This window comes from Lacerta agilis, chromosome 17 (genome assembly GCF_009819535.1).
Source record: "Lacerta agilis isolate rLacAgi1 chromosome 17, rLacAgi1.pri, whole genome shotgun sequence".
Lineage (NCBI taxonomy): Eukaryota > Metazoa > Chordata > Lepidosauria > Squamata > Lacertidae > Lacerta > Lacerta agilis.
Genome location: NC_046328.1, coordinates 503,518 through 523,318, shown reverse-complemented (window position 1 = coordinate 523,318; position 19,801 = coordinate 503,518). Strand labels below are relative to the sequence as shown.

The 19,801-nt window shown below is 51.2% G+C and overlaps 2 protein-coding genes across 6 annotated transcripts; one reads left to right on the top strand and one right to left on the bottom strand.

Moving 5' to 3' along the window:
* Window positions 1–236: 236 nt before the first annotated feature.
* TFIP11 (tuftelin interacting protein 11) lies at window positions 237–14,132 on the top strand. Of its 3 annotated transcripts, XM_033174753.1 has the most exons (14): window positions 237–297; window positions 1,403–1,471; window positions 2,008–2,235; window positions 2,498–2,651; window positions 4,926–5,082; window positions 5,660–5,787; window positions 6,387–6,539; window positions 7,762–8,277; window positions 9,039–9,145; window positions 9,461–9,629; window positions 10,247–10,490; window positions 11,543–11,685; window positions 12,336–12,501; window positions 13,460–14,132. In XM_033174753.1, exons 3-14 carry the CDS (start codon window positions 2,030–2,032, stop codon window positions 13,813–13,815), a joined length of 2,499 nt encoding a protein of 832 aa, XP_033030644.1. In that variant the 5' UTR covers window positions 237–297; window positions 1,403–1,471; window positions 2,008–2,029; the 3' UTR covers window positions 13,816–14,132. The 3 variants fall into 3 exon arrangements, with proteins under 3 accessions (XP_033030644.1, XP_033030645.1, XP_033030646.1); XM_033174754.1 differs by lacking the exon at window positions 237–297 and having other exon boundaries at window positions 1,364–1,471; XM_033174755.1 differs by lacking the exon at window positions 237–297 and having other exon boundaries at window positions 1,370–1,471; window positions 2,025–2,235.
* Window positions 14,133–14,305: 173 nt separating this feature from the next.
* Window positions 14,306–19,303, bottom strand: SRRD (SRR1 domain containing). Of its 3 annotated transcripts, XM_033174759.1 has the most exons (7): window positions 19,012–19,303; window positions 17,895–17,930; window positions 17,506–17,747; window positions 17,327–17,425; window positions 16,980–17,131; window positions 16,449–16,494; window positions 14,306–15,046 (listed from the first exon to the last, which is right to left on the bottom strand). In XM_033174759.1, the coding sequence occupies exons 1-7, from the start codon at window positions 19,286–19,288 to the stop codon at window positions 14,858–14,860; spliced, it is 1,041 nt and encodes a 346-aa protein (XP_033030650.1). In that variant the 5' UTR covers window positions 19,289–19,303; the 3' UTR covers window positions 14,306–14,857. The 3 variants fall into 3 exon arrangements, with proteins under 3 accessions (XP_033030650.1, XP_033030652.1, XP_033030651.1); XM_033174761.1 differs by lacking the exon at window positions 17,506–17,747 and having other exon boundaries at window positions 17,895–17,935; XM_033174760.1 differs by lacking the exon at window positions 17,327–17,425.
* Window positions 19,304–19,801: the final 498 nt, after the last annotated feature.

Here is a 19,801-nt window from a genome sequence, read left to right as displayed (position 1 = left end):
CGGCGCCACGTGTGAATGCGGGTCTGCAAAGGTGTCGCCGCCAAGAGCCAAACAAAAGCGGGCTCCGAATTGGGGAGCGGGCGAGGCACGCACAGCCTACCTTGGCCAGGGACTCCTCTCCCCGCACTTTCCTTCCGAGAGGGCTCAGTCCTCCGCTGGGACCACCGAGTCCGAGGGAAGGAAAGGCCTTTTCCCTCCCGGCGCCCTTCCTTCCGCCTCTATGGCTCCTGGTTCCGGCGGAAGCGGCCGGTTGCGCTTGCGCGTCCCCTTTCCCTAGGGCGACAGGCGGGCGAGCCGGTGAGTGAGGCTGGGGTGGCCCGGAGCGGGAGGGGCCCACCAGGCGCACCGCCTCCTGAGGATCCCCGGGCAGACTGCTGCTGGGCCTGGAGGCTCCGCGAGGGTCCGAGGAGCGCCCCCCCCCGTGGTGCTGTGGAGGGAGGCCGACTGCCCCTGGGCGTGGAGGTTCAGCTGTGGCCCCGGGCTCCTGGAGAGCCTCGCAGCAGCCGGATGAGGCCCCAGGGGCCCCTCGAGCCCCACATGCTATCCTTCCGGGGACCAGCCAGGCGCTCTTCCGGGTCTCCAAACTCTTTTATTGATTTTCAGTTTTAAACACTTCAATAATTTTACAATCATTTTAACATTTCAAAACTCGACTTCCTTCCCCCTCTTTCTGCGGTTCCTTAAATTTATTTTTTAAAAAATATTTTTAATATTTTCTGCATATTCCAAATTAATTTACTAATTTATTCATCTACTTTAAATACATAATACTCTTTTAAAACTGCAGGTTATTATAGTAATCCTGCTAATATTCTTACCTGTTTAGTTTGTTTGTAAATATTCTATAAATATTCAATAAACCATGTCTATTATTTTATAAAAAGTTTGTTATTTTGAGTTCATATTTTTCTGGTAAGTTTCTCCATTTCCGCACATTCCATAAGTTTTTGTATCCATTCTTCCTTTGCTGGGACTTCTTCTTTCCATTTTTTGGGCAAGTAACATTCTTGCTGTAGTTGCATACATGAATAAATTTGTATACAGTTTTGGTTTGAGTAGTTCTGTTCCTATAATTTCCCAAAGGAAGGCTTCTGGATTTTTTTTACAAGTTTTTTTTTTAAAACATCTTTTTCAATTCATTATATATCGTTTCCCAGTAAGTTGAACCTTACTACAAGACCAACGCATATGATAAAAAGAACCTGTCTGGTCATCATCACTAGCTTTACCGCCCTCTGTGAGTTTGCCCAGTCCTCTCCGGAGGCCATGCAAGTTAATGGCCACCGCTGCCTCCTGCAGGAGGGAGTTCCGTCACTTAACGACGCGCTTCCTTGGGTCTGTCCCGAATCTTCCAACGCTCACTTCACTTGTCATCATTATTATATTTCTTTGTTGCATTTAGGCACCACCTTTCCTCTCAAGAGCTGAAGCTGATTCTCCCCCTCCTGGGTCGCCACAACAGCCCTGTGAGGTAAGCTTAGGCTGAGGCAGTGACTCCCCCAAGGTCACCCAGTAAGCTTTATGGCTACTTGGGGGGATTCAAACCCTGATCTCCCAGGCCCTCATCTGACACTCTTAACCCCAACATCATGTGCTATGAGAGGGAGAAGAGCCTCTGTTCACTTACTCCTATCTTGTCATACCTCTTGCTCACCTTTCTCTTAATTAAAAGGTCCCAAAATCGGGGAGGCACACATACCCTTAATCATTTCATATTCGGGTAATTGTAGGAATAACCAGGAGGGAGAGTGGGCACAGCAAAGGTTAAGATTGTAGAGGAAGCTGGGGCCAGGTTTAGGAGTAGAGGCAAGGTGGTTTGTGTGTGTGCCAGAAGACAGTATTTTGGGAGATGAGGGGCAGGCAGGGGATCACATATAGACACGGGGTGCGGAAAGGAATGGTTAGAGGGAGAGAGCTGGGTCAGGGAGCAGGTTGGGGAGTGTGCACTGGGAGCTTCCTTGGCTAAATTTCTTCATCTTCTGCTTCCTCTCCCCATAACTATGCCAGTTTCCTACTCCAACGAGGCATCATGTCGCTGTCCCATTTGTATGGCAAAAATGACGCTGCTGCTGATGACGATGTGGAGATGGAGAAATTTGAGATCACCGACTGGGACCTTCAGAATGAGTTCAACCCCAACCGGCAGCGCCACTGGCAGACCAAGGAGGAGGCCACCTATGGCATGTGGGCTGAGCACGATTCTGATGATGAGAGGCCCAGCTTTGGGGGCAAACGGTACTGGCCCCCCAAGGAAGTGATTGGGAATGTTGTGATTTGTGAGGCTCTTCTCAAAAGTTCTGCAGCCCTGTTTCAAAACCTTTGATTAACACCTCCCTTGATTGTATATGTCAGCTTCTGATTTTGCGATATTAACTTGACAAGTAGCATAGATGTCCATCAACAGTGAATTTAATTAGGAAAGAGCTATCTCATGGCTTAATGCATATCTGTAGACTACAGAAACATCTTTGGTTAAATGTCTTTTTTCTTAACCCAGGTCTAAAGATTACTCGGCACCTGTTAACTTTATCAGCGCTGGGCTGAAGAAGCCAGCAGCTGATGAGATAACAGATGAAGATTCTGATGAGGATGAGAAGCCTCTGAAGCAGGAAGAAATCCCCAAAGAGTTTGTGCCAAAGAAGTTAAAGACAGTGAGTTCTTAGTTAATTGGGCCATAAATCACTGAATTTTAATTGTAGTTCTGGAATGTCTTAAAGAACCTCAGGAAGCACTAACCACGACAGGAAGAACCACACAATCTGCATTTTGTTGGTGTGGAATGTGCACAGTCTCAACTATAAACACCCCAAATAAAAGTCTGGACTGAGACACACCAGTGCTTTATTAATAGAGCTGTCAGTAGAGCCAGGCACTGGATGAACTAGCAAAATCAAAAGCAACACGATGGCCAGAAACAGTTACCGTATTTTTCGTTCCATAAGACGCACCTAGATTTTTGAGGGGGAAAGGGGGAAAGCCCCCCCTTTATGAGGATCAGTTCAAAGTTGTGCATCATTTGCAAAGGATCAGCTCAAAGTTGTTGTGCTGCTGCTTTTGCAAAGGAGAAAAGACCTATTTGCATAAGGAGCATCTCAAAGTTGTTGTGCTGCTGCTTTTGCAAAGGAGAAAAGACCCATTTGCAAAAGGAGCAGCTCAAAGTTGTGCTGCTGCTTTTGTAAAGGAGAAAAGACCCATTTGCAAAAGGAGCAGCTCAAAGCCCTTTCTACAGTTTCCAGACAGTTAATCTAATCAGCCAGTCACATGTCGCTGGGGAAACCAACAGCCTCCTCTGCAGAAAGGGAGCCAGTGACCTTATCTCTCTCCCCAATCAGCTGTAAAGTGGCAGCCTTTCAACACCCCTTTCTCTCTTTGTAAAAGAAAAAGCTGGATCTTCTTTTGGTCCCTGGGCAATTCAGCTCCAGGGACCATGAATTCGCTCCATAAGACGCACAGACATTTCCCCTTACTTTTTAGGAGGAAAAAAAGTGCGTCTTATGGAGCAAAAAATAAGGTACACTATAGAAAACTTTATGGAATAATGCAAAACATCAAAACCATCAAACTGAAGTCTCTGAAAGATGTGTACCGTATTTTTAGCTCCATAGGGCGCACCGGACCATAGGGCGCACCTCGTATTTATAGGAGGAAACGAGAAAAAAATATTTTCTAGTTTTCCTCCTCTAAAAGCCCTGTTTTTTTGAGGATCAGCTAAAAGTTTTGCAGCTTTTTTTTGCAAAGGGAAAAGCCTTGTTTTTTTGAGGATCAGCTAAAAGTTTTGCAGCTTTTTTGCAAAGGGAAAAGCCCTGTTTTTTTTGAGGATCAGCTAAAAGTTTTGCAGCTTTTTTGCAAAGGGAAAAGCCCTGGTTTTTTGAGGATCAGTTAAAAGTTTTGCAGCTTTTTTGCAAAGGGAAAAACCCTGTTTTTTTGAGGATCAGCTAAATGTTTTGCAGCTTTTTTTGCAAAGAGAAAAGCAAAGCTCCTTTTGCAAAGGGAGAAAATCAAAGAGTTCAACTCGCATTTCTGCAGCTTCTAAAGGAAAGGGAGCCTTTTCTATAGTTTCCAGACAGATAATCTAATCAGCTAGTCACATGTTGCTGGGGAAACAAACAACCTCCCTCTGCAGCACATTCAACAATGGAGGCCTGGGCAAGAGGGCGGGGCTGAAAGGGAGCCGGGACTCTTATCTCTCTCCACATCTCTTGCTGATCAGCTGCTGAGCGGGGTCCTTTCAACACCCCCTTTTCTCTTTGTAAAATAAAAAGCATGATCCTCTTTTGGCCCCTGGGCAATTCAGCTCCAGGGACCACCATTCGCTCCATAAGACGCACAGATAGATATTTCCCCTTACTTTTTAGAGTGAAAAATAATTTCTTCAGTAACCAATCTTCCTTCGAATTGATACAATATACATGAGAATGAAAAATACTCTGGAACAGTACTCATGCAATTATGTAGTCACAGTGACACATCTTTCTACTTACGAGTTTTTGTTGAACTAATTGGCTGATGAAAAACTGAACAAAACGGTAGTTGCTATCTGGAAACACTGTTCAGCAGAGTTCAGAGTTGGACATCAGAATTGGACATTCACCGATTATACAAAGCTTTACAAGCTTGATCTCCGGGTAAAGTCTGGCACCGTGACTTATTCAAGGACTTTCAGAGACTTCAAATAACCCAGAGATGCATTTTAAATAAAAGCACACCTTCTACTCATGTAAAAACACTAGACAGGCCCCCCAAATAACCCAGAGATGCATTTTAAATAAAAGGACACATTCTTCTCATGTAAAAACACGCTGATTCTTGGACCCGTCTGTGGGCCGGATTTAGAAAGCAATTGGACCAGATCTGGCCCCTGAGCCTTAGTTTGCCTACCCATGAACTATGATATTTAATTCATATTTATGTGTGTGTTTTAACAGGGTGGCAATTTCAAACCGAGCCAGAAGGGCTTCATAGGAGGAACCAAATCTTTTATGGACTTTGGTAGCTGGGAGAGACATACAAAAGGAATTGGGCAGAAACTTCTTCAAAAAATGGGCTATGTGCCTGGAAGGGGCCTTGGAAAGAATGCTCAAGGTATGGCCCAGCACCCCACTTGATTTGTTGTACAGGCTTTTAAGAAGACCCCAGGAAAACAAAAACCAAGTTGGTATCTGCCTTTCTTTCTCCTTCTCCCTCCTATCAGTTAATTTTGATCTGTCTGTAAAACTGGCACAGAAGTTGTAAACCAGCCTTACCCAACCTGACCATCGGCTGTGCTGGCAGAGACTGATAGGACTTGTAGTTAACACATCCTGAAGGCACCAGGTTGGGGAAAGCGTTAAACAGTGGCTACTTGCAAAGATTCTGGTTAACATGAAACGTCCAGATAGGAAAATTGCACTTCACCCAGGATGAACAGTAGTGAAGCAGCAGCACTCCTTTCCCAGTGCCACTGGGCTAGTTAACTGCCTGGCCCTTTAAGACCAAGAGATGCAACCACAAGAGATGTGGGTGGAGAAATATATTGGGGCAGGCATTCTGAAAATAGAAGAGCCAACCAGGGCTCAAGCGCAGGGAAGAGTAGAGCTGCTGCTGGGCTATTTTGCCTCCCACTCCAGGCAGCTCTGATCGTTCTGTGTTCTTATATTCACTTCACTGTGTATTTTCCTAGGTATCATCAACCCTATTGAAGCTAAGCAGAGGAAAGGCAAGGCAGCCATAGGGGCATATGGCTCTGAGCGAACCACACAGTCCTTGCAGGACTTCCCTGTTGTTGACTCAGATGAAGAGGCAGAGGAGGTATTTCCCCCCCCCCCCAGTCCCTCTCCTCATCTCCCCCCCCCCCCAACAACTCTCCTCATTGCCACATTTGGGGACCTGTGTGGAAGAAATGTAGTGATTTCTTACAACGGTGTTTACATCCTAACAAAAACTGCCTTCTGCATTTGACTGTTGTATCTGGCTCGTGTGTCCAAGAGCAGCTGTGATCCCTGCATTGCAGAGGGTTGGACTAGATGATGCTTTGGGTCCCTTCCAACTCTACAATTCTGTGATTCTTTTCTCCCTTGGCATATGTTTAAATGGGGTACAAAGGAGTTCTTGGAATCTGGGTTGGCAGTTCATTTCTGTACACATAACCAATTATGTTGGCAACTGGTAGGACCGAGAGAGTTAAAGCCTTGCTTTTTGCTTTCAGGCATGTCCTGTAGAAGACCATATTGTGGACCAGGGCTAGGGTTGGTTGGTGCCTTTTGGCACAAATCTTTAAAAGAGTGAACATAGTCCACTGGCAATATTCCCTGTTCAGCCACAAGCCAAGGAAAGGGTTTGGTGCTCTGCAGTCCTCAGTGGAATGTTTCCTCCATCTTGCACCTCTCCCGTCTCTTCTTTCATCCCAGGAGTTCCAGAAGGAGCTCAGCCAGTGGCGGAAGGACCCTGGTGGGGGCAAGAAGAAGCCAAAGTATACCTACAAGACTGTGGAGGAACTGAAAGCCAAAGGCCGGGCCGGGAAGCAACTGTCAGCACCTCAGAAGGAGCTGGCACAAGTGAAGGTGAGGCTGAAAGATGGAGCAGGTTTCAGGTTTAAGATTAGAGCAATTTAGGAAGAGCCTGCTGGATAAGGCCAAGGGGGCCCCATGTAGTTCATCTTCTCACAGTGGCCAACCAGCTGCAGGTGGGAAACCCACAAGCAGGGTCCAAGCATGAGAGCCCTCGCTCCTCCTGCAGTTTCCAGAAACCGGTCTTTGGGAGCATTGCTGCCTCCCAACAGTGGAGGCAGAGCAGACCAGTCCTGGCTAGTAACTACCCAGAGCGCTCTCCTGGCTCATTTTCTGACCTTTGTCCTCAGCGAGGGGGAGTTTTGACTGGCTTGTAACAGGTCCCTCTGCTGAGGGAAATACAGAAGATGATGACTACCTCCAGGATGAGCCAGGGAAGCTCAGGTTCAAGAGTTAGCTGGCTTTCTTTTTCCTTAATATTCCTCCATGACTGAGGTTGTAAGCAGATGACTGGCATAACTTATTCTGGCCTGTTAGCTCTTGTGCCCTTATGCTGGCAAGTCCAAGCCTGCTTCTGTATGTAGTGCTTGAAAGGCAACAGAGAGCTCTGCTGCATTCTGGAACAATTGCCTGGCTTGATTTAAACTGGAAAGAGAAGTCAAGAGCCCACGTGCTCCCTAGAAACCCAAATCCTTGACATACAGAAGTACAGCTCTTAAAAATGGCCACTTGGCATTGGATGTCTGAGGTTAACTTCATTGTTGGCTCATGAGCCCTAGGGCTAAGTCCTGCTCTGTCCTCTGAAATAAATGGTGGTCAGCCCTTGGGTTTCCCAGGAGAAGAGGGCAGTGGTGGAGCCAAGGCTGCACTGGGGTAATTGGGGGTGGGGTTACATGCCCTGACCCTTGTGAACCTGCAGACAGTCCCATCACTGCAAATAGCAAAAAGTGTTGAGCTGTGCTGGGCTCATTAGAAGATGCAAAGTAATTTGGGTGGAGTATAAATAATAAATTATTATTGTTGTTGTGATTATTAATTTTGCAGTGGACCAAACTTAGGTTTGCATCTGGAATATGCAAGCTTTGGAATTTGAAGTGACTGGACTTTGAAAGGTCACCTACTACTCCAGCAGCCCAAATTGGCCCTCTGAAAAGTATTGTTTTACCCTCTTTGTATAGATTCTGCCCACCAGGACACCACAAAGCTGTACCTGCTGTTGGTTGAAAGTGGCCTTGTAACTTGTTGGGGGTTTTCTGTTTGTCTGCTTGTTTGGAAGGTGATTGACATGACCGGCCGGGAACAGAAAGTCTATTACAGCTACAGCCAGATCAGCCAGAAGCACAACATCCCTGACGACAACCCCCAGCAGCCTCCGCCGCTGGGCAAGGACTCCAAGGCGCAGGCCTTCAGTCTGCCTGAACTGGAGCACAACCTGCAGCTCCTCATTGACCTGACGGAGCAGGAGATCATCCAGAATGACCGGCAGCTGCAGTACGAGAGGGACATGGTGGTAAACCTGACCCATGAGATCGACAAGATGGCGGAGGTCCTGGAGCGGGAGGAGGCAGACACACGCAACCTCAGCGAGGTCCTGGAGCTGGTGGAGGAGTGTGAGAGGCGGATGCAGCCCAACTGCAAGGACCCCCTGACCCTGCCTGAGTGTGCCAGGATCTTTGAGACCCTCCAGGACAAATACTACGAAGAGTACCGGATGTCTGACCGCGTGGACCTGGCTGTGGCCATTGTCTTTCCTCTCGTCAAGGACTACTTCAAAAACTGGGACCCTCTGAAGGTGGGCGAGGGGCAGCGAGAGCAGCTCTCAGAGGCCAGGAGCAGCAAAAGGGCCATGCCAATTGGGTGGCCAAACACCCACATTTGCTGGCCAAGTTCAGCTTCCCAAACCTCAATTGTCCTTCTGCCTATAAAGGGTTTCTTAATTAAAGAAATGCGGCTGGCACTGGGAGCCACACTGCAGGGGCCGGCACTTACCCCGGGGGCCTGCAGCGTGCCTGAGCCACGCATCTTTCCTGGGAGTGACGTGGTGGCTTGAGCGCCTGCAGGCTTGGCACTGCCTGAAACGGCAGTGTGGGGCTTGGATCTGCTCACTGCCTCTCCCTCAGCCGCCCTACAGCTGAGGGGGAGGCTGCGGGGAGGCTCCATGCAGTGCGCCCTGATCCCATGGGCGGCTCACCCTGCCCCTAGCTGAAGATCGCACGTGCCGCACCAGGCACCTGAGCGGCTAGCTACGCTGCTGCTCACAACAACCCTGGGCTGAGAGAGAGTGACTGGTGCATGGTCACCCTGTGAACTTTGTAGGTGCATCTCCCTAGCCAAGAGTCCTACACTCTGGCCATCACACCCCAAAAGCATCTAGGGTGAGGAAGAACGCCTTCCAAATAGAAAGCCTCCCAAATAAACCCAATAAGCCATGCCAGCCTTGGGGAAAGAGCTGTCTCCCTGCTCCAAATAGGACCTCCCCTTTTTTAGTTTGTCTCACAATTGGCCTTGTACACCTAACACACTGCCTGTCCTCTCCTCTCCTCTCTTCTTCAGGATCACATGTATGGCACTGATATCCTAGCGAAGTGGAAGAGCTTGCTGGAAAATGACCAGTTGCTGTCCCACGGTGGGCAGGACCTTGCCTCAGATGCTTTTCACAGGTGAATGTGCATGTTTGGCAGGGAAGTTTTTCTCCAAGGGAGGAGGAGCCCTGTGCTGGTCAAACAAAAACGAAAAATAGCTAATCCCATTTCTTCCTTAATGTTGCGGGGATGATTTTGCCTATTATTATTATTATTATTATTATTATTATTATTATTATATATTGCACTTGTTAGTTGCTTTTTTATAGATACAAAAAGTAACTCAAAGTGGCTTACAAAAAAAGGGAGCACATAAATTAAAGCCAAAGAAGCACAGTGGGTGGTTTGGATCTGCCCCTGGCACCGCTCAATTTGAGATTTTTAATCCTTCAGGTTGATGTGGGAGACTTGGATGCCGTATGTGCGGAACGTGGTAGCACAGTGGCAGCCCCGGAACTGCATCCCAATGGTGGACTTCCTTGACAGCTGGGGACACATCATTCCTGTTTGGATCCTAGACAACATTCTGGACCAGCTGATCTGCCCCAAGTTGCAGAAAGAGGTAGACAAAGGGCTCTTGGGGCTGCACTCAGGCACAGTGGGCATTGAAGCTTCAGCAGGGCTTGTTGCGTGGGGCAGGAGGCTTAACCAGAAAGCCCTTGTTGGGAAGGCAGTGTGGTGTAGAGGTTAGAGCAGGGGGTCAGCAACCTTTTTCAGCCGTGGGCCAGTCCACTGTCCCTCAGACCATGTGGTGGGCCAGACTATATTTTGGGGAAAAAAAGAAAAAGAATGAATTCCTATGCCTCACAAATAACCCAGGGATGCATTTTAAATAAAAGCACACATTCTACTCATGTAAAAATGCGCTGATTCCTGGACCATCTGTGGTCCAGATTGAGAAGGCAATTGGGCCGGATTTGGCCCCCGGGCCTTAGGTTGCCTACCCCTGGGTTAGAGGAACAGACTAGAACCTGGGAGACCTGGGTTCCAATCCCTATATGGCCGCAAAACTCACTGGGTGACCTTGGACCAATCACTGCCTCTCAGTCTGCCTACCTCACAGGATTGTTGTGAGGGAGGGAAGAACTACATATGCCACCATGAGCTCCTTGGGATAGAAAAGCAGTAAGTGAATGCCTCTGGGCATCCCATGAGGCTTAACGCTGCTCTTGCTTCAAGGTGGAAAGCTGGAACCCCCTGACAGACACAGTCCCCATCCACTCGTGGATCCACCCCTGGCTGCCCTTAATGCACGCCCGGCTCGAACCCCTCTACTCGCCCATCCGCAACAAGCTGTCCAACGCCCTCCAGAAATGGCACCCCAGTGACTCCTCGGCCAAGCTGATCCTGCAGCCCTGGAAGGAGGTCTTCACTCCGGGGTCCTGGGAGGCCTTCATGATCAAGAACATTGTGCCCAAGCTGGGTGAGTCGGTCCCCCCAGGGCTGCCTTTGCAGCAGAGCAGGCGGGCGGCTGGGGTTGGAGGCCTTTTGGGAAGCAGCCTTCTTCTAAAACAGACCATGGGTCCATTTAGCTCCGCATACACACACAGTGACTGGCTCTCCAGGATTTCAGGCAAGGCACATTCCCTGTCCTGCCTGGAGACAGTGACGGGTTGAACCTGGACCTTCTTGCATGCAGAATGGGTGCCCTGCCTCTCAAGAAACCCTTCTGGGGTTAAGGAAGCAGGACTGTCCCACAGAAACACATGCAAGAGGGGCAGAGACCAAAGCGTGGGCATGCAGAATTTGCATGTGGCTTAAACTTACATTAATTCTTGCTGATCCAATGATTTGGGTTTGTTTGTTTGTTTGGCAGGGTGTCGGTTTGAGGCAGTGTGGGCAGTGGGGTCAGGCAGGTAGCAGCCTCCGGAGCTGATTTTGGCTCTGGAAAACCTTTCCTATTGGCTTGCTGTCTTGCTGAGTTACGTGAAACTGATATGGGGTAGAAAGTGCAGGGTAGATGCTTTGCAGCTGCCAGCTATACTCCATCCCATTCTCCCTATTTGGGCTGCTCTTGGGGGGCAGAAAATGTTTGTGGTTGGAGGCAGCATAACATAGATCAGCACAATGTTTTCTCCACTGTAGGAATCTAGGCCAGCCACCTCCGACCTGGCACTTCCCATTGTCCCCAGTCACCACGATTGTACAATACAGTAGTGGGGCAGATGGAAAGTGCTTGGCTGGGGAAGGCTGGTCCAGCTGATGACCCGTGGCAGAGCTCAGGGGGAAGTGTATCCAAGATCCAAGTGAGGAAGGAACAGGGAGTTCACCAGTTGTTCTCTTGCAGCTTGAAAGAGCTTTTGGGATCCTCACTAGAGAAAGTTGTTTCAAAGTTTATCTTGGCTGCAGCTTTGCTGGTTTCCCTGAGGGGAGAACATCAACAATTTGGGGGTGGGTGTGTGCGCGCGAAGAAGCCCCGCTGCTCTCTAGGCTGAGCTGCTTTAAGGTTCCTGTCGTCTCCACTTTCCTCCACAGGCTTGTGTCTGAATGAGCTGATGATCAACCCCCACCAGCAGCACATGGACTCCTTCTTCTGGGTGATGGACTGGGAAGGGATGATTTCGGTCTCTAGCCTGGTGGGGATCCTGGAGAAGCACTTCTTCCCCAAGTGGCTGCAGGTGTGTGACTCCAGCAGTGTCTGGCCGGGTTCAGCCACACTTTTCCTTAGGGACATCCGAGGTTGCCACAAGCAGCAGTGTTGGGCTTTGCCTCTCACACAGGGTCTTTCACCAGCCGGCCATCACCTTCATGTACATACAGTCCTGAGTAGAGGACCAGAGAGATGTGATAACCAAGATTTACAGCTCAGTTATCATTAATCACCACATAATTATCTCTGTCGAGGGACAGTTGACAAGAAACGTCTTGTGTGCCATCTTTTCTCCCTTTCCCTTCCTGCTCATCTGATCTCTCTGGGCCTGCTTGGTTTGCTGGCTCCTCTGCTCTCTGCTAGCAGGGGTGGATTGGTGGTGTTGGAACTTGTTTTTTTCCTTTTGACCAGTGGCCCCCTTTACAGTTCCACGTGAGCTGCCAGACTTCAGCAGGGGCTTGGCTGTGCTGGCCCTCTCCTTTGGAAGTTGGGTTGCTTCTGGTTTTCCCTTGAGATACTTGTCCCTGGATCAGAAATGGATCAGACGCTGCTTCCTCGTGAGCCTGTCCCATCTGCAGCCCAAGTGAAGCCTTGAGCCCCTGATCTGTGAGCTCTGCCTTGGGGGGCTGGGGTGGGGTGCTTGTGGTCTCCCTGCTGCTGACCCTCCTCCTCCTGCAGGTGTTGTGCTCCTGGCTCAGCAACAACCCCAATTACGAAGAGATCACAAAGTGGTACCTGGGCTGGAAGTCGATGTTCTCCGACCAGGTGCTGGCCCATCCCTCCATCAAGGAAAAATTCAACGAGGCTCTGGACATCATGAACAGAGCAGTCTCTTCCAGTGTCGGTGCGTGAGTGATGGTTGCCAACACAAATGTCGCATTGGCTGGGCAGTGAAATAATTCAAGGGTCATCATTGGAAACATTCACTCAAATCAGTAGTGTCCCTTTTCATAGAGGAGGCAAGTAGAAGGGCCACGATTTTCACCAGCCTAAAGCGGCCATTGGGGAGGGTGGTTGTCCACATTTGGAGATCACCATTTGGGCTACCCTTGCAACCTTCATACTTACTCGTGAGTAAATCCCACTGAACCCAAGGGATCGTCCTTCTGAAGACACACACACATACACAGAATTGTGCTATGAGCTCAGCATGTTTCTTATAGTCCTTTCCAGCTCTCCAGAGCAGTTGCTTCTCCTCTTGCTCGGTGTCCCCATTTCAGAAGGTCTGCTATTCCTTACCTCATCAAAATCAGCACACAGTGGGAGAAGAAAGGGGGATTGCACTGACAGGTGTATAGTTCATTAAACTATGGAACTTGCTCCCTCAGGAGGCCCTGATGGCCCCCAACTTGGATGGCTTTCAAGGAGGATTAGGCAGGTTCATGGAGGAAAGGGCTATCAAAGGCTACCAGCCAGGATGTCTATGCTCAGTTTCCCCTGTCAAAGTCAGTGATGCTTTTGAATACCAGTTGCTAGAAGCCACAGGAGGGAGAGGGCTCTTGCGCACGGGTTCTGCTTGTGGGTTTCCCGCTGGGGCATCTGGTTGGCCACTGAGAACACAGGATGCTGGACCAGATGGGCCCACTTGGGCCTGATCCAGCTGAGAGCTCCTCTTCTGCTTTTTGTTCCCTCGCTCCACCTTTCCAGCTGGAAGAGCTCGTTGTGGCAGCCTTGCAGGCTGTGTGACCCCCAGCACCCTCTTCACTTGGCTCTGGCCGCGTGCTAGGAGGGCCTGTGCAGAGCTTAGGCTGCAAAAATTTGCCAGCTGCCATCTCATCTCTCTCCCTTTGCTCCTCTGCCAGGTGGCTACATGCAGCCTGGGGCCCGCGAGAATATTGCCTACCTCACACACACAGAGCGCCGGAAGGACTTCCAGTATGAGGCGATGCAGGAGCGCCGGGAGGCTGAGAACATGGCGCAGCGCGGGATCGGCATGGCCGCAGGTTCCGTGCCCATGAACTTCAAGGACCTCATCCAGACCAAGGCGGAGGAGCACAACATCGTCTTCATGCCAGTCATTGGAAAACGGCATGAAGGGAAGCAGCTGTACACATTTGGCCGCATCGTCATCTACATTGACCGGGGTGTGGTCTTTGTGCAGGGGGAGAAGACCTGGGTCCCGACCTCCCTGCAGAGCCTCATTGACATGGCAAAGTGAGGACAAGGTGCTGGGACTCAGGGGGCACAGCACAGCACTGCCTTGCCTACTTCACTGGGGACCGGGAGGTGCAGGAAGGCAGTCCCTGAGCAGGATCTGCCCCAGTGCGTGTGGGTTGAGGGCTATGATGAAACTCTCCTGCCAGGCTGCAGGAAAACCAGTGCAAACCAAGTGCATCTAATGTTGCTGGGGGCCAAGTACCACAACCACTAAATTGATTGGAAGCATCTCCACCCTTTGCTCAGCCTTAGACCACCTGAGCATCTAGAAAATGCTGAAGCCCTGAGGCAGAATAAAAATGTCAACTTTTTTTTTTAGAGCTGTGTTTTGAGATGCAGCAGCCAGAGTGAGACAGTAGTTCCAAGTGTGAGATCACAGCACTGTTGGTGTAGTTTGACCTGGCATGAGTGGGGGCTTGCTCACATTGTTGAACAGGGGGAGTCAAAACAGGGGAGGAGGTAACTATGGCAATAAGAAATGACCACAAAAGTTCAATGTGTGTTGCTTTTAATTAAAAACATTATTGGAAATACAAGGCTGTGGAGAAGTTTGGTTTTCTGAGAAGTTGCTGCATTAATCGTGAATCAGCAGCTGGGAGGAGGGAGTCCAGTCCTACTGGGCAGCTTGCCTAGCACCACCAGATCTCTGCCCCCTTTTCCATCCCATGAGGGAACTCTCCTAGGAGGTACCAGACCAGAGTTGAACAGAGATGGTGGTGGAGCCCAGAAGCAGATGCTTGGGTTTGCCCCATTGATCCTCCCAAGCTCTGCCGTTCAGTGAGCAAGCGAGAGAGAGAGAGAGAGAGACAAGGATCGCTTTGGCATCTTGTGCATGTCTCGTTTGTCCCATGGAGATGCCATAGAGCAACACATAAATAGACTGTATGGCTAGTCTTCTGCTTTAGGGTGGGTGGGGGTGTGACTAGCTTGACATTAACAAGAACTCTTTGCAACACCAGAAGTAACTCAAGCCCCTCTCCAAAGAAGGAAACCCAAACCCAGCCCTGCACCTCCAGTCCATAGCCTCAGGAATGGGAACAATTTCATTTCTTGTTTCTGATGATCTCTGGCTGATCCTCATCTGGGTAAACTGGCTCCTCCTGGAGCTTCCAGATCTCTGGGGGAAGTTCCCTCAGTTTCTCCAGCGGAAAGCAGTGGACGGAGGTGTCGTTAAATATGTCCAAGTACTGAGGGTGAGAAGGAAGGGCTTCTTCATCTGTTGCTATTAAAACCTAGAAATGGTCAAGCACAGCAAAGAGGCAGTTAATGGGGGCAACTCGGCTGCTGAACTGGCCCTTGAGAAGGGAAGAGCAACAGGCTCAGATCCACCGCTAGCCACTTGCCACATTTATGAAAGCCCCTGCAGCCAGGGGCGTCGCAAGGGGGGGCGGGGGGGCGGGCCGCCCCTAGGTCAAGGGGAGGGGGGGTGAGACTTTGGCCGGCCCCTGCCACACCGCCCCGCCGGGCGGACCCGAATAGGGGGCATGTCGCCTTTTCCCCCTTCCAGCGGCTATTTTTTGGCGGGGGGGGGGGGCGACCAGCGGGGTGTTGTGTCAAACTTGTCACCCCCTCCTCGCTGGCCACCCCCCCCCCGCCGAAAAAAACCGCTGGGGGGGCGAGGAAAGGAAGCAGAACAGGCGCACATTCAAGCGCTTGCTCTGCTTTTTGCCCTTTCCGCCAATTTTTTTCGGTGGGGGGGGCCCCGACCAGCGAGGAGGGGGTGTCACGCTTGTAACCCCCTCCTAGCTGACCACCCCCCGCCGAAAAAAACCGCTGGGGGGGGCGAGGAAAGGAAGCAGAACAGGCGCGCATTCAAGCGCTTGCTCTGCTTCTTTTTGCCCTTTCCGCCGCTTTTTTTCGGCGGGGGGGGGCGACCAGCGAGGAGGGGGTGTCACGCTTGTCACCCCCTCCTAGCTGACCACCACCCCCCTCCGAAAAAAGCCTCGGAAAGGGGGGAATTCCCCCTTTCTGCATACACGTGCACCGTGACGTCATGATGACGTCACGATGCGCGCGTCGTGCCCCTCCCCCAGGGGGGGTGCCTCTGCGCTGCCGCCGCCCCCAGCAGCGCAGAGGCTAGCTACGCCACTGCCTGCAGCAGATATTTTGACTCCTCAGAATTCATCCCCTGTGGCTGGGGAACCTGTGGTCCTCTGTTGTCATCACCTGGCATATCCCTCCAGGATGGAAATCGGAGAGCCAATCTGAGGGGTGACAGGCCCTTAGCTTTTCCATTACCTACCTTAACCACTGATCTCAGTATTTGTGTGGCATGGCCAATAAGACTAAAATGGATGTGCAGATTCCAAAGCCAGCAGGTGCAGAGAAGCTCCACTCTTGTGCAAGAGCTCTGCTGCTCTCTGACCTACCAGATGCCTGCTTTCCACTGAGTGGGGCTTGATAGAAGGGCAGCCTCAGTCAGCTTGTTTATGAAGGAATTAGCTTGTAAAGAGAGTTGCCTTTGAAGCTGGGTGCTCAGCTCTTGGAACGCTTTTATAAGCCCAGCAAAAGCAAAGCTGCTTAGAACACAGTTGGCAAGCAAGCGTGGATCCCATTCCCCCATTAGGAGCTGATGCATTAAGGGCTTCTGCTGGATGGTGAACAGTCCCTGTTATTCAAGCAACAAAGCCGTACCTTTGCAATGTAACTGTAGTCCTTTTGGAATATCCTGCTCAGCACCCTAGAAGCAAAGGGCATTAGAAAACCATTGGCAGTTGCAACAAAAGGCAACACCACTGCCTACTAAGCAGAGGGTGCTGCTAAGCTAAGAACATCCGAAGGGTTTGCTGCGTCTGGCCAACAGCTCATCTAATCCAGCATCCTGTTCCCACAGGGACCAGCCACATGTCTGTGGGAAACTTGCAAGCCAGTTCAGAGCATAAGAGCACTATCCCTCTTGTGGGGAGAAGCATCCCTCCCTACAACTGTGGAGGCAGAGCAAAGCCTTCCCCATTCTGTGTGTGGTTAAATGCCTTCAGAGACTATCATACTTGCAAAAATTCTTAGGAAATCACTGCAAAAAGGAGTTAAATTTTCAAAACCCTGATTTTCCTGGTAAAACAAGTGGAAAATGCCAACTCTGGGAGATCCAGAGCAGCAGCAGCAGCCACCAAGCGGCCCAGCCCTGCCTGCTCATGGGCTGGGTGATGCAGAAGGGTTCCCTACCTGTCTTCAATGCCCTTGAAGCTGTTCCCTATGATGACCGTTCTGGAAAGGGCCTCTATGGACCAGTTGCTCCAGAGCAGGTTGTTATAGAGAGCTTTTCCGCAGTGGACCATGTAGAAGATGGTAGGATTGTGGATACAGCGTTTTCCCTCCTGGGTGCAAGGAAGAGTGGGGTGTTATCCTGCAAGAACTGCAACCAACCCCCACCCCACATGAACTAAAGGAGTTAAACAGCTGTGAACTTTTGGTATCAATCATTTTGAGAAAGGCCACAGTCCTCAGCTGTGTGTTCGGATCCCTGGGCACGTTTCTCCCTGAGTTTGTGCTCCTCTCTCCCTGGAGCTCACCTCATTCTCCAGGAGCACTGTGAGCCCAAGGTGGGCAAGGACTTTGATTTCCAGCGTGGAAAAGACAGGGTCAAATATGTAACACAGATCTTCAGGGATCTGCAAGGGGAGAGAGGGAATGTTGCCTGTGTGCTTCTGGCTAGCTTTGCTCCCAAGTCCGCCACAGCTGTGACCCTCACCTTCAGCTCCTCAAGCAGCAGCAGCAGGAAGGCCAGCTGGTATCGCGCTTGGACGCAAGAGGAGAAGTTCCCAATGCCATAACACACACACTGCAAGCCCTGGGCTCTGCTGCGGCCGGGCTCCTCCTCAGCTGGTGGTGTGAGCTGCAGCTTCTCAAAGGCAGAGAGGGCTTTGTCCATGGAAGGCCTGGTTGTCCCCTCCCCTGCTGCTGGGTGTTTGGGGAGGGATTTTAAGATGGCTCCTGAGCAAGGAAAGAGGGTGCCACTTCAGCCATGACTGCATCTTGCCTCCCCACCACCTTCATCCCTGGGTAGATTTGCTTACAAACAGGCACAAATCCAGGCAGAATAAAAATCCAAGGTCTCTCTTGAGACGAAAACTTACTTACCAAGGCTTGAATCCCAGAATTCTGAGCTCTGCAGTTCTGAACTGTCACAGAAAGGCAGGGAGAAGAGGAAGATGTTATGTTACGGAATGTGGGATCAGCAGGCTGGATGAGTTGGACCCTTGGTCTGATCCAGTAAGCCTCTTTATGATGGTTTTGAGGATACTAGCAGAGACTTATCAGGATTTAATCCCAGAACCTGATTTAAGTGCACGTGGATATGTGAAGGAATAAGGCAGCAGCATCCTTGAGCATACACAAGAGTTCCCTGTTGGCCAACTGCTGCCAAATTGCCAACCCACACGTAACTTAGAAGTGTTAAGTTGCTACTGGACAATTTTTTATTTTTTAAAAGATATATATTACTACAACTTAGAACAGTTCACAGTGTGGCATCCTTTGCCAACCTGTTCTGGACTACAGTTCCCATCAGCTGCAGCTATCACAGCTGTGATGCTGCAGGTGATGGAAAGACAAAAATGCTGGCTGAGGATAATGTGAATTGTAGTCCAAAACATCTGGAGGGAACAAGATCCACGAAGACCGACAGACCACGGGGCCATTTCCAACAGCAGCCAGTCAGATACTTCAAGGAGGCCCTTTCACAGCTACGAGCCTCTGGGAAGCTCAGAAGCAGAGCAGGAATGCGGCACATTTTCCTTGGGATTTGCCCTGCAGCAGCTGGACATTCTGAGGTAGTCTGCCCTTGCCCAGGGCCTAGAAGCTGCATGTGGCCCTCCTGGCAGGCCGAGTCCGCACCCCCCTGCCCCCTCCCCTAAGGGCGAAAATGCCGCGATTGCCCTCCTGCTGGGATATCAGACTGGCTGGAATGCAGTCTCGGAAAGTCACAAGTCTCGCCTACTGGCCCCGTCCGCTCCTAGCATGTGGCCCCCGAAAGCTCACCCACGACGCAATGCGCCGCCCCCCGACTTAAAAACGTCCCCACTCCCCCAAGAAGGGTTTCTGCTTTTAGGGCTAATGGCCAATCGCCTCCCCTGGAAGCCTCCCGGTGGCCCACAAGGCTGCCCTCCTCCGCGTGTGATTTGGCTCCAGCAGCTGTCCCTCAGGGTAGACTGCCCCTGTCCAAGGAGGCTCCACCCCCCCCCCCCCCGATCCTCACCATGCCTCCCGCAGCCGCAGCCTCTGCCTTTCTCCCGCGTCCTCGGGGCTCTCCGCCTCTCCGCCGTCCTGCTCCTCTCTCCGCCGCTGGCGCCGCCTCCTCCTGCTCCCTCCCGGGGCGTCCCAGGCTTCGCCCGCTCGGAAGTGCTCCATGCAAAGCCAGGGGCGAACGCGATTCCGCCAGGACGGTCCCTCCTCGGCACCCGTAGAGACCATAGAGGAAAGGAGCGCGGCAGACACACCACTTCCGTTACCCTCACCCACTCAGGAGCCGCCATATGCGGGGCAGGAGAGACGCTACGACCACGACTCCGCAACAAACAGTGCACAACATATTGGACTGGGAAAGCTCAGAGTTGGAGCCAGAGCATAGGCATTCGGGGCTCTGCGGGGAATGTCTGTCTTCGGCCCTCTCCTTCCCCCTCCCCAAACCTGCCCGTTCATTCCCTTTCTCCTCCGACCCCGTTCCATCGCAAACCGGATGTGTTCATTGCGCATTTCGCCCTAGGCCTCGATCCTTCCCCTTCTCTGCGCGTCACGTGCGGACCGTTGAGCGCGTGGCGGTGGAACCCGGAAGAGGCCGCGCCCCTTTGGCTGCTTCTCTGTCTCTCAGGTTAGGGAAGTGGGCAGGCCTGGCCTCTGAGCATGGACAGAGCGCCTCTTTTCCCCCAGGGCGGGGGGTTGTTGGGAAGCGGGGGGGGGGGCTTCTGCGTTCTGCCGCCTCACACGCCGCCCTCTCCTCGCCGGACTTCATCTCGAGGGACAGGCCAGGAGAGGGACCCCGAGAGCGG